Consider the following 17866-nt stretch of genomic DNA (forward strand, 5'->3'; position numbering starts at 1 on the left):
AGTCTTAATTTTGAGTGTGGTCCTGAAAAACTTTTGCCCAAACACTCTTTATGAAGACAAAGCCAAATCAGGAACCCAGTATCTATTTTCTACTCTTAATTCTGCTGGCTTAGGTTTTGTTGGTTGGTTGGTTGGTTAATTTTGTGTTTTCTTGGAAAGATGCACTGTTTGCTGAGCAGAATATCCAAAGTTGTATCATCACACAGATCTACACTTAAAGCCAATAATGTTCCTCAGAGTTATTGTGCTGCTTTTGTTCACTTCTCACATGTTCGGTCTCATAACCATTATGTTTGTATTTTCCTTTATGGAAACAAAAGAAAAGCAAAGCAAAATACATATTTGATTGACAGTTGATCCCACTGTGTGATCCTGGCAAGGAACATACTGGATTTATTGGTGTCCAATACCAAATGGTCAATTCCCATTTCCAAACCTCAAAAAAAAAAAAAAAAAAAAAGAAAACCAGAACTGACATACAGATAAAATATATGTTTATAATAAATTCTCACAACATTTTAATTTTACTCAATAGGAAATAAAACAGAGGCAAGAAACACAGTTTCTATTAACATTTTCTGCTTTCATTAGTTAGTTTTCTTGTATTCTGAGGCAGAAGCAGTAACACCAGACTTTTCTAGAAGAATGAAAATCTGTCTGCAGGATAAGTTCTCCTTGCAGCAGGCAGTTCTCACAGGAGCAGATTGGGTAACCTGCCTGAGGCAGGCTGTCAGCCCCAGCATCCTGGCACACCTCCTGGACAGCATTCCTGTTGGCCAGAGTAACTTCAGGTTTAAGGGGAGGTCACAATACAGCAAAAGTCAGTCTGGTTACCTGTGCCCTTCCATTGGCATAAGGACAGGTTTATTTTCATGATAAAAGCTTAAAAATTGGTTCTTAAGTCAGCAACAGTTAGCACCAATGAAAGGAAAGTTTTTTTCAATAATATTCCATTTCAAGACATTCTCTTATTTCAAAGAGTGTTTTAGGGCAATAGATATCAAAACCATTTGTAAAGCTTCTTCATTCCTTTTTCCTCCTTCTTCAGATCCTCTTTTAATATAGGCCTGTTGATGATAAGTTGGTTTGCTCTAGTATTTTATAATGATTTATGCTTTTTTTTTTTAAATAGGAATTTGAAGTCTCTGCTTTGCTTAATAATTGTCATCAACATCTTAAACCACCCTTCATTAGAAGTGTAGGCCCAATATCCTTGGATAAATTACATTGCTATAAATTGGCAACTTTAACTTTATTGAAAGTATATTGATCTTAATATTAGCTTCCTAAAAACAGTTTCATATTGTGGATTGAATACTAGAAATTGCAGATTTTTGTAATATAAATTATGGTGTTTTCATAAGTTTTGTAAGAATCAAATTCACCCACTCAAGAAGTTTAGAATGATCCATAGGCATGCAAAACCTGATTTTCAATCAATACTTATTTTCAGTAAGTATAAATAAATAAATATGTCAATATGTATAAATAAATATTTTCTGTTTCAAGATGTATATTCAATCCATAAGCCTTAGACTTTGCAGCCAAATAGCTGTTCTGCTTAAAAAAAAATCTTTTGACAAAGAGTAAGATAAGGAATAAATCCAACTAAAAGAAGAGTATTCATAAGAAGAAATTAAGTTCACAGTTTAGAATTATGTGGGCCTCTAGAGGGTGATATTTAGAAATTATTTAATGTTTGTTAGAGTTAAAGTGCACAAGCCTTTTAAAAACGAGATTATGTCAACAATTTGAGGGGCTGAATATAATTCCTGGATACAAAGGAATACATGCTATTCTTACCTGTAGAGAAATTGCAGAACAGCTCAGGATAAGAATAAAATGGAATCAAAGGAGACATTAAGTAGAGGAAGAAAAGCGAAGAGTTATTTAAGCTCATAAAAACCATAAAATAGAAAAGGTTGAGGTTAAATCTGACCCACCATGTGACAGGAATTCTGGATGAAATTTTAGCCTGCCTGGACATGGACAGAACAGCTCCTAGTATCTGATGATGCATGAAGTGATAGTCTGGAACAGCAGATTTCAACCTTACTAAAAGACAGAGTGTGACAAACCTTGGTAGAAGAAACGTGCTAGTAGGATTACATATTGCAAAGCTTAGCTTTCAGCTTCTGCCACCAGTGTTGTACTCTGGGATTTTGGGGGCAAAAGAGAATGTGGCAATATTAATTTGTCCTAATGTATTGTTTTTCTGTTTAGGTTACACATTTGTTTGATAACGGAGGGACTGTCTTCTTTGCTATTTTCATGGCAATTTGGGGTAAGTACATTTTTACTTTATTTTTTTTCCTTTTTTAGTTTACCCAACTCTTTTATATCATTACTCGATAAAGGGAGATTATAGCTCTTGATAAAGTCTAAAGAAGGATTTTATCATACAAACATATTTTTTTCCTGTTTTCATTCACTTCAGTTTCTATGCCAATATTGGGTGAAAATAATGCCTTTTATTGCTAATGTAATGACTGTCTTCAGTGTCTTTAAACCTGAATTTTATATTATTCAGGCCAGAGTCTTTTCAGAGGCAAACATATAGTTTGGTCAGCCTTCCAGTATTTTTACACTGGTGGATACCTTCTTCTCCTAGGATAATAGACTACCACCTTTATCTTAAGTCCCTCCCCACAGTCTAAATTAGTAGGCATATTTGGGGAAAAGAGGAAAGAAAAGGTGGATACCAGAGTCTTTCTGTAACCCAGGACACCTCTTGTAATAGGTCAGTGTAATTGTACCATAAAAGACAGATTTGATGGTTCCGGCATGAAATGCTTGGTGGAATTAGTTTTCACTGAAGCTAATAATATTTTCATTCTGGGAAACAGGGAAGAGGAATAGAACAAGAGATAATTAATTTTACCAATATAAATGTTTGTCAGTGTAAACCCTAAAAAAATAACACCAGTTCACATACATGCAGCTGTCTGAATTCAAGCCAGAGTTTTCAAGTTTTAAATAAAATGGGACACAACAACTTTATTTATGTAATATATATGAGTAAGCATTAATGATTCTGACTTTAAGTGAAGGACAAACAAGTGTCATGCATTTTGAAGGCTGCTATGGTAAAAGCAAAAAACAATATACAAACAAAAGCAAAACATCAAAGAGTTACATAGAAAACAGAAGCACATGCAAAAATCAGAATTGGATGGTTAAAAATTAATATGATGTAATTGAAGGGCACACTTTGTTTGCCTCAGTGATATTTCTTCATTTACTCCTAATCTTGCTATTACGGCATTGCAATTATTAGTTATTGCTTTCATAAATTCCTAAAATACACTGCAGTTAGTTTTATGGTTACCAGTGCAGGCAACACTGGTAGCTTCTTAGCATCTTTTCATCTCTATCCTCAAGTTCTCCTTAGAGAGAGCTCTTTCTGTTTTCGGCTGAGGCCGAGGTTCAAGTGTGAGGAGGAATTTGCTTATATGACACTGCTTTGTCAGGAAAATGGTAAGGTATGTGCTAAGGAGGGTGAAAGCTGAGCATTACATTTTTCTTCATTTCAAGCAGCAGGGTGATATTCTCACGTAATATAGGAGAATGTGTCTCAGATTTTCAGTCTGCTGCCCAGCATGCTGGATAGTATTAGAAATCAGGTTCTGGCTTTGATGGCTCGCGTGCTGTTTTTATGATTGAACCCGATTGGGATGACAATGCTGCACATCAGATCTTTAACCTTTTAAACAAATACCTGTTTAACCCATATTCAGTGTGACTGAGCAGTTTCTCTCTGGTGTGTGTGTGTGTGCATGTAATTTACTCACATATCAAATGGAACCTCATTGCAGCCTTCATGGGCAGTTAGTGAGATAACTCCATTGACACGATCCACAGTCTCCACACCAGATAAAGCATTTTGGCAGAGCACAGTTAACACAAGCATGTCCCATTAGCATTGTTTTCTCTGCATTTTGTTTTGTTTATTCTATGCCTTTGCAGCTGCGTCTTTTTCATATTCTTTCTTTTTCTTTAGGCCTGTCTGGTAGTTGCAAAGAGATAAACTATGCAGTTATTTGCATTATACTGCCATATTTTATGCTTTAACTGGACAGAACTGGACCATGTTTTTTAGAGTATCTATATACACAGCAGAGATTCCTTTCCTGTCATGTTTAGTATTTCTTCTATGTAACCTGTACTGACATGTTTTACATAATTTCTGCAGATCTGGCCTGCAATTCAAACAACAGATCAGTTTGACAGAGGAGTAGAAGCTTATCTTCTTTCTTTCCCATCGATAGTGGTTTTAATTCTGTGTCATCCTAGTCAAAAGTTAGATGTAGTTTGTGTTACTTGGTAGTTCCATTCTCTGCAGCAAACTTCAAGAAATCAAAACTGAGTAATCCAAGTAAATCTAATTAATTTTGTCACATTCACGGAGGAAGGTATGAATGTAAAGTGGGGCCGTGAGTCATTTATCAGGTAGACGTTATATTTGAACACAGTAGTTTCACTTCAAGGTAGTTAAACTGAGTTGGTTTTTTTTTTGTATTGATATTAAAATATCATTGCAGTCCTAGTAAAATTTTTATGTTGCAATGTCTTTTTATGTTACAATTGTTGACAAGGCAGAATCTTGCCTGGATGCTGTTTGTCTATATAATTTCTAAGAAAACAACTATAATATCCTTCCAGGAAAACCATAGGTTGATCATTTAATTACAAAGGAGAGTACTCATGCTCTGCTGCTGAACCCTGCCTGTCGCATATGAGTGCATCCTGTGATTTTTCCCTTAGTTTTCAAAGCACTGTTTGCACGGTAATGGCTCTAAGATAACAGCTGCCAGGTTGTTTTGGGAAAAAATGAAAGGCTGTAGATAACAGGCAAGAATATAATCTGAAACAAACATTATGGTGAAGGGTGGGATGGTGTAATGTCAGCCATAGGAATGCCATCAGATGGGTGCCCTGCACTGTCTTCCTCTGTCTTGGCTGCTGTGCTGGTTTTGTCGTCTGATGCGCCTCCGAAACTCGTGTCATATGGTCCAAGTGAGTTGTCTAAGTGGAGAACTGAAGGGATAATATATTTATTTTTTTATATATATATTGCTTGAAAGATTTTTATCCCCATACACTGGACACCTCATCAGCCCCTCACAGTTAAACCTCTTTCTGACATACAGGAGAGCAAAAGATAAAGGCCCTGATTCATGATCTTCTGCAGATAACTCCTGTACTCCCAGCAACACCCATTCAGCACCCACATGGGTGGTGGACTTTCAAAGCTGCTTCCTAATCTGACATTCTGGCAGCTTTCAGCTCTTGCATTTAAGGCAGAAAAGATGTATTGCCAGAGTTAATTTAGATTTTATTTTATATGAGAAAAAGAAAGGTGTGTTTAGCCTCTCACTGTTTGTTTAAACATTTAAAAATTAAGTCCAGGAACATGATACAAATATTTGGGGTGGGATTACACGTTAATACAACTTTATATATACTCATAGAGAAGACGAAAGCAATTTTTTTTTAAGTTTTAAACCTCTTAAAAATATTTTTACTCATAGAAACAGATATATCTTCATCCTTCATTCTGTAGTTGATGTTGAATGGGTAGAGAGTCTAGCTTTTTTTCAGTTAATCAGTTTGGGAGAGTTTTTGAGCTATAGTATTGAACTTGCCCACAATCCTTTGAATGAGTTCACTGATACTAGATATGATTTTCCTGATATTTCAGAGGTTAAAAAAATTACATGTAAAGAGGAGACATAGAGTTAAGGGGAGTATTGGTTAAGCTAAAATTTAAAACCAATAAATTAATGTCATTTGAAAAGTAGTTTGACTGGAGTTGATGATATCCTAATAATTCAGTAAGACCAAACTATTTAAGCAGCCCTGAGGAGAAATAAATGTTCTTATGCAAAGCGCTTGTGCTGTTCCTTACCTGGGTCACTCCTTGTATCATCATAAAGCCGTCTGTGGGAAAATGAGTCGGATCTTTTCTTGCCACATATAAAATATCCAATCAGGCCAATTAATATAAATCCCAAAATGGCTCCTACAATGACACCAGCTATTACTCCTTCTTTGTTGGTTTTGTCTGGGAGAGAAAGAGAGAAAGACAAGACAGTTGAGTGGGAATTAAAAAAAACTAGATACTTCATTCTGGCTTTATAGCAGTTGAGGCTTTGTGGAGTGAGGCTTTTCACTGAGGATCTGAAGCACTTTGCTAACTATGACTAGACCAGCCTCTCTGCAGAAACTTTCTACCTTTGTAAAAGAAAACAGACATCTCCATCCTTGAGTTTCAGGGTAAAAACTGGGATTTAGGAAAAAAAAAAGAAAGGTGGCTAAATGAATTTTTGGTCAAATAAAAAGGTTCCAGGTTTAATTGCTCAATCACCCACTATCCTTTATATAAACAAATAAGCAGTAATCACTCTTTGAATGCAATTATTCATAAACATTTAGGCCAGCAGTTAAAATTGCAGCCTCTGAATTTCAAATGACTGAATTTTAGAGTACCAATTTTTGCATACACAAGGTGAGAAATCCAGTAATGCTTTTGGCACCTGTTCAGTTAGCAGAATAACTGTGTTCCTTCAAGATTTTCCTCAGATTTCATAAAACTTTTCTTCAAGGTACTCCATTTTTCTTGGAACTGAACTTGTTCTCCCACTCCCCTTCCTTTTCAATCTATATTGTCTAAAGAGTCAGGTACATTGTAATTATTAGAACTATGATGGGAAACATGAAAGTCTGATGCTCCTTCAGTTCTGAGTACAAACTGTACTGTACTGGTTATGATGGATAAACCTTTCAGTCCTGTGTTAAAAGCTTGAAAGCTAATTAATGGCAAAAAATTACTGTGCCTTCTAATCTTTTCTTTTCCTGAAGACCTGATTCAGAGCAGCAGGATAGAGAAGTGCCATGACAGTTTTATGCTCTGTTGTTTTCCCACGCATACTTAACTTGGTAATTAAATGCACAATGAGTAATTCCTTTGGAAGTGTTTCTAAGAAGTCGTCTTTGGTCACAAAAGTTTCTGAACTTAAATAACTTGATGTGTTATACATTTTAAATGTAATTTCTACACATCTGCTTTGAAGGTCCACTCCAGTGTGAGTAGGCTGTATCTGATCATTAGGTTCCCCCACTCTTGGAAGTGTTAAATAAAGGAGTAACCAGTAAATTTTAAAAGCATATTTTTTATTTTGAGGAGCTTTAGATTTAGTCTGTACTTTAGTCACTTATGAATTCACACATCTTATAAAACCTCCAGTTCAATTAAACAAAGGTTTTATTTCAGCATTATTATTTTATTAAACTAGTTGGACTTTAGTTAGATCCTTACCTTCATTGGCATCTTTTGGATTAGGTGATGCAGTAAAAGGGTTGCTGGCATTATAATTTATCTTTGTTGTCTGCTGAGTGGGGTTGAAATTTGGGGTAGGACTGTCCTGCTTCTCTGTGGGTGATGTCAGAGTGACACTGATGGGGAACGACGTGGTGGAGTTGATTGAAGAATTATCACTTGGAAGCTCCAAATCCCCAGGAGTAATATAGGTGACTGTGGAGTTGCTTGGTGTCACTGTGGAAGTAGGTGTAGCTGCAAGACTTTTGGTCACTCCAGAAAAGTCACCCATTGTTCTAAAAGTTGCTAAAGTTGTCGGGCTTCTGTGGAAGTTTGTGGTAGAGTTATTTGTCCCATCTTTTGGCACATTTGAAGATAAAGTGGTGCCATCAGAGAACCTCGGGGATGTGCTGTTTGCCCCACTGATCATTTCTGTTCCTTTCATTATATTTTCATTGGCATTGGCAGCTGTTGCTGCAGCATCACTGATGACAGAAGGATTTACAACAGTAGTCCTATGCAGAACAAATCTCTGTGAAGTTGGTTTCACTGCAGACTGATGGTTATCTGTAATTGAGCTATTTTGTTTACTTTCTTCTTTTACTTCTCCAGCCTCAGTATTGCTTCTATTCCATTGCAGTCTTGCAAGCAGAAAAATGAGAATCATTCCATGAGAGGGTTGCATGGTGTTGAGTTTCAAGTTTCTTATATACAGAACCTGCAAGAAATTCACTTTTGTCTATGATTTTATTTTACAAAACAAAGCTACTCAGTTAAGACCCAAATAAGATTGTAAAAGAAGTTAGTGTTATACAATACAAATCTACTACTTTCCCATGTGTTGATGCGGAAAATTTTATAACCCTAAAAGTTAAGACTGACCTAAAACTATATTGTTAATCAACAGAATTATTCTCATATTGATCAATATGAATCACAGTATTGATCTTGGTGTGCTTATGGAGGTGTAATGGGATAGCTCACATGACTGGAATCTTGCCATGAAGGGCTACACTCTTTTTAGGAGTTGCCCTGTCTGTGAGGTAACACTTGGAATGTGTGGAGTTCTGTCTTAAGGTGGATGATGAGTGCCTGGAGAGCTTATGGGTTAGGGTTAAAGGATGGATTAGTAAGTGTGACACTGTTGTGGGTGTTTGCTACAGTGTCTGATCAGGAGGAGAAAATGGACAAGGTTTTCTACATACAACTTGAAGCAGCCTTAAAGTCACAGGCACTGGTTCTTGTGAGGGACTTTAACTACCCTGACATCTGCTGGAGAAGCAACACAGTGAAGCACAAGCAGTCCACAAGGTTCTTGGAAAGCAGTGATGGCAACTTTCTGGAACAGATAGTGGAGGAACCCACAAGAAATGCTGTGTTGCTCCACCTCATGCTAACAAACAGGGAAGGCCTTCTTGGAGATGTGAAGGTTGGGGCCAGCCTTGGCTGCAGTGACTGTGTGATTGTAGAGTTCAGTATTGGGCAAAGAGGAAGCAGGGCAGCAAGTAAGATTACAACCATGATCTTCAGGAGAGGTAACTTTATCCTTTTTAGGGCTCCCTTGGAAGAATCCCATGGAAACAGGCCCTGCAGGGAAGAGGGGTCCAAGATAGCTGGCTGATATTCAAGCTTCACTTACTCCAGGTTCAAGAACAATGCATCCCAATAAGCAAGGAATCAGACAAAGAGGGCAAGAGACCTGTATGAACGAATACAGAATTCCTGTCATTATTCAAGTGTAAGCAGGAAATACACAGAACATGGAAGCACTGTCAGGCCACTTGGAATAAATATAGAAAGATTGTCAGAGTAAGTGGAAATGAGACAAGGAAAGCCAAGGCCCGTCTGGAATTAAATCTGGCCAAGAATGTCAAGGACAACAAGGCTTATTCAAATGCATCAATAACAAAAGGAAAACCAAGGATAATATGCCCATTACTAAATGGAAGGGGCCCCTGGTAGCTGAGGACATGGAGAAGGCAGAGTTATTGAATGCCACCTTTGCATTGGTCTTGACTGACAAGACCAGCCCTCAGGAATTTCTGTCCCAGGTGCCCAGGGTAAAGAAAGATCAGAAGGAAGACTTTCCCTTGTTCAAGGAGGATTGGGTTAGAGAACACTTAAAACAAACTTGACCTCCACAAATCCATGGGCCCTGACAGGATGCATCCACGAGTGCTGAGAGAGCTGGCAGACACCACAGCTAGGCTGTTCACAATCATCTGTGAAAGGTCATGGTGATCAGGAGAGGTGCCTGAGGACTGGAATAATGCAAATGTCACCCCAGTTGTCAAAAAGGGAAAGAAGGAGGACCCAGGGAACTGCAACCAGTCAACCTCACCCCAATCCCTGGAAAGGTGGTGGAGTGCTTCATGCTGGATGATGAGGAAGTGGTCAGTAGTCGTCAGCATGGATTCAGTAAAAGTAAATCACGGTCAACCACCTTGATTGTTTTCTAAATGAAACAACTACCTGGATGGGTGTGGGAAGAGCAGTGGATATTGTCTAGCTTGACTTTAGCAAGGCTTTCAGCACTGTCTCTCGCAACAGCCTCATAAGTAAACTCAGGAATTGTGGACTGGATGAGGGAACAGTGAGGTAGATTAAGAACTGGCTGAACAGCAGATCCGAGATGGTCGTAATCGGTGGCGCAGGCCATCCCCCAAGGTTCACAACTGGTCCCAGAATTGTTTAACTTACTCATCAGTGACTTGGATGAAGGGGCAGAGGCCCCCTCAGCAAGTTTGCTGAGGACACAAAGGTGGGAGGAGTGGCCGATACCCCAGAGGGCTGTGCAGCTCTTCAGAAGGACCTCGACAGGTTGGAGAGATGGGCAGAGAACTCTCTCAAAATCAGCCAAAGTCCTGCACCTGGGGAAGAATAACCCCATGCACCAGTAGAGGTTGGAGGCTGACCTGCTGGGAAGCAGCTCTGTGGAGAAGGACCTGGAGGTCCTGGTGGATAACAAGCTGTCCATGAGCCAGCAGTGCCCTTGTGGCCAAGGCCAAAGGTATCCTGGGTCCGTGAGGAAGAGCATTGCCAGCAGGGAGGTGATCCTGCCCCTCTGCTCAGCCCTGGTGAGGCCACATCTGGAGTGCTGTGTCCAGCTCTGGGCTCCTCAGTACAAGAGAGACTTGGAGCTGCTGAGCAGGTCCAGTGGAGAGCCACAAAGATGATTAAGGGACTGGAGCATCTCTCTTATGAGGAAAGGCTGAGAGAGTTGGGCCTGTTCATCCTCAAGAAGAGATGACTGAGAGGAGACCTCATCAGCATATCTAAGTATCTGAAGGGAGGGTGTCAGAGGATGGACCAGGCTCTGCTCAGTGGTGCCAAACAACAGGACCAGAGGGCAAGAAACTGATGCACAGGAAGTTCCGCTTGAATGTGAAGAAGAACTTCTTTACTGTGCACACTGGAACAGGTTGCCCGGAGAGGATGTGGAGTCTCCCTTGTTGGAGATAGTCAAGAACCATCTGGATGCAATCCTGTGCCATGTGCTCTGGGATGACCCTGCTTGAGTGGGGAGGTTGGACCACTGGACCCACTGTGGTCTCGTCTAACCTTAACCAATCTGTGATTCTATGAACAAAAGCTTTTTTGTGTAAGAAAATTCCATGGTTCTGTGAACAGGCCTCATACTCAGAAGGGAATAATTCAAAACCACTTTGCTATAGAGTGAGGTAATGAAACATATATGGAAGGCATTCTCGAGGCAATGTTTTCTGGGCAGACAGTAATTCCAAGAGCATGCTAAGGAGTTATGCTCCATTGTGAAGAATTAGCATTGTTAACAATTAGCCCTGAAAGTTGATGGATGGTGTTTTGTGTCATATGAAGGCTACCAGGAGCAGCATTGAAATTGAAAACTAAATCTGCCCAGGGGTTATGAATGATGATTAAGTTGTATGGAAACCTCTTTTCCTATAGGGAGCTGGAAACTGTATATTGCACATTAATATACATTTCCAAATGTTAGATTTAAAAGAATGAGAAAAACTCCTCTTGAAGTCACATGATTGTGGTAGGTTTGCTATTCAGTATATCTGTGGGGTTTTGGTGGCAGGTGTTTTTTCTGTGTATGAGACAGATTGAGATCACGAGTTTTTAACATCATGAGTTTTTAACTCCCACATGTAAGCTCTCATGTGACAGCACAGTCAATTGTATAATAAGTTATTCTTCATCATCATTAATTATTTGCATGCCCATGTATGTGGGTGTCCTAGTTAGGACAGCTGAAGACCAGTTCATCATGGTGGGTGTAACCCAAAACTGTGTATTCTATAGCCTTCCATGCCATTTCCCAGAAACTAGACTATTGTTGTCAATAGACTATTCGCACCCTCTGCCCACAGAACCTGACTCCTCAGGCTATAAACTAGGTGTTAAGAGCCCGGTGAGATAGGAGGATGCTCCTGTCCTCACACCCTTTGTGGAACTCCCCGCCCTGAGGGGAGCACTGAACATTCCTGCCTGAACTGGAGGATATATAATCTTGGAGTTTTGGAACATTTTTCAACCCCCTCGTGGGATCCAGAGGACGGCTGCATCTCATCGCTCTCAACCAGACTTAGACCACCACTGGACTGCGATCACCAGTTCTGGCCAGACTGCAGCAGCTCTCCCACCAGCAGGTTCTTCCCCTCTCCCTTTACTTTGGACTCAAACAGGGCCCAAGGAACACCACTTTGTTCATGCCCCAGGGCACTGGGTTATACATTTGGGTTTTTGTGGGTTGAGACCAATTGTTTGTTTGTATTATTGTACTTACTGTATTATTTTAATAAATTGTTATTCTGATTTATAATCTCTCCTTTGAGTTGAGTTCATTTCCCCTGCTGGTTAACTCTTAAACCAGCACAGTGGGTACTTTACCATCTGAAGAAAGGAGATTTATACCTGGAAAAAGTAACTATTTCTTTTGTCTTCAGCTTCTACTTCTACTTTCTTATGCTTTTTCCTATGGGTGTTTGATTTGAGGGTTTGTGTTTTGTTGGGGTTCTTGGGGGGGGGGTAGGGAATAAGGGCTGGTTTTATTAGTTTCTTTTGTTGTTTTTTTGATTTAGTTATGTAAATATTACATCAAGGTATCCTGTTTTGGCTTTATTCTTATTTATTTTGTGGTTTGAAGGTCCCACCATTACTCATAACATGTGTCTTTATAAAATGCCATTTAATCTACTTTTTAATGTGTATTCCATTTCTCCATACTGCTTATTTTCCAAGTTAAGATCAGCTCTGTGGTGGGAGGGACCTATGCTTGGAAAACATTTGTAACTTTCTCAACAAAAATAAAAAAGATAACTTCTGCTCAAAAGATAACATAACATCCATGAAATTCAGGATGACCATATTGTTCCCAAACAAGCAAGCCAAGGAAAACCCTTTTGAAGTTAAATTATCAGCTACAGTTGTGTTTACAGTAAGAACAGTAGGCCTTCAGATGGCTACGAAATGTGCTGTCTGAATCTTAGATTTTGATTTGTTAGCAGTAATAACTGCCAAAAAACCCAAACAAACCTGAAGAAGAAACTCAAGGTTTTCATACATATGCTTTCATTTTAACAGTATTATTGTTTTAATTAAGTGACATGTTCTTTCCTTCCTTGTATCATATTAGTCATATTAAGTGAACAAATTGTGTGTTGGGTCAAATTCCTTATTATCCATGCACTTCAACGAAACTACTGAGCAAAATTATACTTAATTCAATTTGACTGTAATTTTAATTCCTAAAGGAGTGAAAAAAGGAGTCAATATCCTTGCTGAACAAATTCTTTGTCATTTTTGTGATTGTCTTACTTGTGCAATCTTTACGGGAGACCATGGAGAAGAAACCTCCTTGCTTTGAAAGTTGCAGATCTCAGGCTGAGTTGAACTGCTTTCTTTTGTGTGTAATACTTAATTCTTCTTTTTTCCAGTGTAATATCAATGTTCACACAATTTAGAAAAACACTGAAGTTCTTCAAAGACACTCATTACCTTTAGGGATTAATATGCAAACAGTGCTCTTGCAGTAAAACAGCAGAGCTATAGATTAGCCAAACTTGCAGAAGAGCCCAAACCTTACATTAGCAGGTCAAGTAAGTGTTTAAGGAAGCAATGAACAGATTATTAATTGGAAAAAAAACGATTGTGAGTTTTGGTTCACTGGTATTCACATTCCTCAGGTACCAGCTCAGTGGCAATCAGTAGAACAGGCGTAGCCTGAAGTGAGTGGAACTGCCATAAGCATGGGATTAAGCTGCAGTTCAGTTACCTAGATTAGCTCTACCTTTGTTTTTTTAGCATAAAAAAGGAGGATTTTTTTATGCAGGATGGTCACCATCATGTTTCTTAGTGGATTTTGCACTCTGCATTTGTGTCTGTGCTGCTGGAGTCAAATTGCATCCAAGGCCTGTGACAGCTGAGTAAGAATAAAAGTCAGTTCTAGAAGGGGGAAGGTTAAAATTTCTCATTCAGTGTGAGGCTTTATGAAGAGATGTAATGGCCCTTGTTGGAGGAATTCACCAGGATATGAATGCAATATCCCATAAAAATGGCCCTCCAATGTGAACCTTAGTGTGCAAAAACAGATTTTCGGCATGATAAAGTAATTGCAACATATATTTCCTGACTACAACCCAGCACCTACCAGTGGTAGGTGTAATATCTGCAAAACCTCTGCTATTGTCAAGAAAATAATAATTTCAACTTCTTATGGATAGATAATAGAGTCTTCAGAAACTATAAATTCAAATTACATTATTTTGCATGTCATTAAATTGAACCTTTCACCATTTCCCCACCTTACATTAGTTATTAGAAAGTAATTTAATTTATGGAGTAAGTGGTGATGTGATTAACAAATTGTTAATGGCACTCTTTTGATCTGAGGTAACGTTCATATTTGCAGAATTTTCACACATTTTTTACCTTTACATCAGTGAACCAAAAATAGATGGAACATATAAAATGAGAGGTAGAGAATTTATCTTCTAGAATTCAGAAAGAAATAATTGCAAATGATGGTCCCAGAAACATACTGGATGTTTGCTCATGTGGCTCTTTGCTCTAAAATTCAGATTGCTCTCCAAGAATGAGATACTTCTAAATTTAATGAGCAATTAATGTTACATTGTTAAGCTTAAATGTATTTTTTGTTCCGAGAAAATAATGTTTTAAGTTTTTAGTGAACTATGAAGAGGAATGTAAATATGAATTGTAGTCTATAATTAATTCAATTTATACCCTCATTTACTGTCTAGCAACTTGACAAGTATTAAGTGCACAGGCCAAATTTCCCAAGTGTGTGTTTCCTGTTCATTTTCGGTAGAACTAAACAGAGCAATGTAGTTTCTAGCAGAAGTTTGCTATAAAGTGGCATACAGGTAATACTTCACCACCACCATCAACCCTCCCCATCATTTCAAATGGGCTCTGAACTTACTTTGAGAGAAATCCTACACTTCCTTGATAAGGAGCATAAGAAAAGTGTGAGTTTGAGGGAAATAGTGTCATTGCTTATGATTGCTACTTCTCTGCTTTAGTGTTTGAATCACAAAATGGTTTTTACTTTCAATTACTTTCTCAGAACTACACTTTTAAGTGGAATTTGACTGCAACAACACCAGTCACCTGCCTGAACACGATATAAATGAATACTGTGATCATTAATCGCATCCACTAATAAGCATTAAAAAACCCCTCAGACTCACCTTTGAGCGCTGCAAAACGTGGAGGAAGCTGTTGAGGCACTGCTGTGGCCCCGAGCACAGTTATTCTGGCGGGGAGGGGGAGTGCAGGTCCAGGAGGGGCTCCGTGGGACAGCGGTCAGAACACGCTGTGCCCGTGGGGCGAGGCCGGGTGGCGCAGCCCTTCCCCGGCCTCCGGGAACCAACCCCACCACCTCCGTGCTGTCCTGACCCTGCTCTGTCATTGCAGAGTCCACAGAAGTGGCAGTGCTTATGGTAAAGTGGGCAGACAGTGCATATTGCTTAATAATTTCAGAGTCTTTGAGCTAGTATTTCACAGGACTGACTGCTTTCTGTGAGCTATAGAAACTCTGTGTACTATGCAACTGTTAGTTTAACAAAAGATAGCTGCTCCTTATCGCAGTTTCCCGCACTTGGTGAGATGAGAACTGGCAAAGGCCTGTCTTCTACAAAATAAAGCAGCAGTATGAGTTCTGTTAAGAAAAGCATGCTGCTAGAAATGGATCTGTTCCTGTCTCCAAATATGTTTGTAGCTGAAATAATTTAAGAGAACAATGTAAATCCAAATTTTCTGAATTTATCAGGCATCATTAATTTTTACATAACCAGCTCGGGATCTGAAGGTTACAACTGTTACTCCTCCCTTTGGGTTTTATATAAAAAATACTGGATTAAGGTAGGAATGAAAAAGTCAGGTATGTAATATAGAACTTCATATGTTCACCCAGTCAACCTGTGACTTTTTTTATTCTTTAATCCTTTATGTATGTTTATTCTAGGCTGGTATGTGGTGAAGAGAGACTGAAAAATGTTTCAGTATTGTGTGACCGTTTGAGTGGAATGCCAGGACATTGTCATCTGTTTCCACTTTAAATTTTTAAGGAATCAAGTGCAAGTACTGTTTCATAACTTATCCTTGAGATAAGCATCGAGGATGTGGTATCTACAGGAAGTGTTTATATGGAAGCAACTGGTGGTGTTTTCTTGAAAGTACTGCGGGGACAAGTGGAAGTTACTCTGTTAGGTGGATCAAGTTCTACCCTTTCTGATATCCCTTTTAGGGGAAGGAAATTGTTTATGTGGCATGAGATGGAGTGGTCTATGAGAGGAGGGAGGACAGAGTCTGATACTGTTGTTTTGGTTTTCTGGTTTTTGGTTTTATTTCTTTGGAATCTAACATTCTCTGCAGAGTGTATCAGCAAGCTTCCAACTCACATTTACTGCTGTGCCTGGGTGGACAGGCATGTAACAGATTGACCATGAGATCTGAAAACAAGCACCATGAATTTGTGTCCAAATCTTACACGGCATTAACCAAATCACAAGTGATATACTGGGGTCAACAGTATTCTTCACACCAGTGTGCACACGTTATAGTGTGCCTTCCTGAGAGCTTTTAAGATGAAAGGTTATTTGAATGGATGTATAATATTTGCAAATATCAATACCTTAAATACATAGTCTGAAATTCTGTTGAAGTATATCTATTGCAGTGGTACAAAAGTCATACCCCTCTAGCGCTGTCCTGGACCTCACCTTTGGCCTTGGGAAGGTGTGCTCGCTCTCTCTTTTGTTTGTTAGCAGTTTAATTCATCTGTTAGGAAAAGTAAAAACTGTTTCCCTGAGTGACATAACACCTAATGGATGATGTTTGTGACTCAGTTCTTGGCTAAGTGTTGTACATCTGTAGTGTGGTGCCAGAATGCTGGTGCTGAGTGCTGGCCCGCTGTTCCTGGAGGGGAAAAACCTCCAGGTGTGATCAGATTCAGAGCTGTGACCATATGGAGGCAAAGTGGTTCAGAGTACTCCAGGAGGGTGAGAGGAGACTAAGCTATCCTTCAGCTATAGCTGTTTTAAGTGCTAGTTTCAATTCTGAAGAGTATTTCTCAATAGGAGGTGTGGTACAAAACCTGTAGGACTGTTTTGATTGCATAGTTTTGCTGCTGTAGAGGAGTCCAGCTAAATAAAACTGGGAGAATCTGATTATGGTCTCACACCTAGATTAGAAATAATTGTTTAAAGAATTATTTTGGTAGTAAAACTGCTGCAGTATAAAACTGATATAGCTGGGAAAGCAGTGAGGTTGTCTTCATTAGAACTGAATAAAATGAGATCATACTTTAGCTCTTTATTGTTACCGTTGTGTATGTGTATCCTCATTTCTATAAGGAAAGATTTTATATTTTGAGTAAAATGAAAAGCAAAATTAAAGGGGATGGCACTGTTTTATATTGCCAGGTACCCCTCTCTGTACAGATATAGCAGACAACAAAAAAAAATGATTCTTTAACATTGAAAATAGTGTTTCAATTTTAACAGTGATTATCCTGAAGTTACTTACAATTTTCAGATTCTATGGGGAAAACTGTCAGAAAATGGCTAATGACAGTTATCACATTACATTGCTGATTTTCGTGAGATCTGCATCGCCCTTTTTTTGTTTGTTTTTTGCTATAATTAACCTGCAGTTGTTTTCCACAGCAACAGTCTTTCTAGAGTTTTGGAAAAGACGGAGAGCTGTATTAACCTATGACTGGGACCTCATAGACTGGGAAGATGAAGAGGTAAGAAACAGAAGAAAACATGTAAAGCATGATCTAAGTGTAAATATGAATCCATATTGTGTGTTGTCATCTGAGTTTGTCATTCAGATTATATTTCTATTAGTAAAACTAGTTGCAGAATGAACAGGTATATTTGAGACTACACAAGGATACTTTGCCCTCTGCAACTGGCATTATTATTCCAAATATAATTCCACATTTGTCAAAAGCATCCTTTGAAAAACTGAGTGGAAATACTTTCCATACAGAGGACAGGAGCTACTACTGATGTCAGCACAGATGCCTTTCAG

At 38.8% G+C, this 17866-nt stretch overlaps 2 protein-coding genes across 9 annotated transcripts in view; one reads left to right on the forward strand and one right to left on the reverse strand.

Annotated features, from left to right (window-relative positions):
* ANO3 (anoctamin 3) overlaps positions 1-17866 on the forward strand; it is a 177776-nt gene that overhangs the window by 142903 nt on the left and 17007 nt on the right. For all 7 annotated transcript variants that reach the window (XM_051776583.1, XM_051776596.1, XM_051776593.1 and 4 more), the window contains exons 14-15: positions 2224-2284; positions 17494-17576. In XM_051776583.1, coding sequence (XP_051632543.1) covers positions 2224-2284; positions 17494-17576 — 144 coding nt within the window. The remainder of the gene's footprint in view (positions 1-2223; positions 2285-17493; positions 17577-17866) is intronic.
* Positions 2551-15653, reverse strand: MUC15 (mucin 15, cell surface associated). 2 transcript variants are annotated; one of them, XM_051776831.1, is made up of 4 exons: positions 15016-15653; positions 7319-8036; positions 5909-6064; positions 2551-5037 (listed from the first exon to the last, which is right to left on the reverse strand). In XM_051776831.1, exons 2-4 carry the CDS (start codon positions 8001-8003, stop codon positions 4877-4879), a joined length of 1002 nt encoding a protein of 333 aa, XP_051632791.1. In that variant the 5' UTR covers positions 8004-8036; positions 15016-15653; the 3' UTR covers positions 2551-4876. The 2 variants fall into 2 exon arrangements, with proteins under 2 accessions (XP_051632791.1, XP_051632792.1); XM_051776832.1 differs by lacking the exon at positions 15016-15653 and having other exon boundaries at positions 7319-8129.

Source organism: Manacus candei, unplaced genomic scaffold, assembly GCF_025592945.1.
Source record: "Manacus candei isolate 608988 ecotype Guabito, Panama unplaced genomic scaffold, ASM2559294v1 h1tg000009l, whole genome shotgun sequence".
Classification (NCBI taxonomy): domain Eukaryota; kingdom Metazoa; phylum Chordata; class Aves; order Passeriformes; family Pipridae; genus Manacus; species Manacus candei.

Bases quoted from the DNA above. Each gene is read 5' to 3' on its own strand.
- MUC15 (XM_051776831.1), bottom strand. From the start codon at position 8,003: ATGCAACCCTCTCATGGAATGATTCTCATTTTTCTGCTTGCAAGACTG. The intron at 6,065-7,318 runs GTAAGGATCTAA...TTTCTCTCCCAG, and splicing joins TCCAAAAGATGCCAATGAAG to ACAAAACCAACAAAGAAGGA. The intron at 5,038-5,908 runs GTAAGGAACAGC...TTATCCCTTCAG, and splicing joins TGATACAAGGAGTGACCCAG to TTCTCCACTTAGACAACTCA.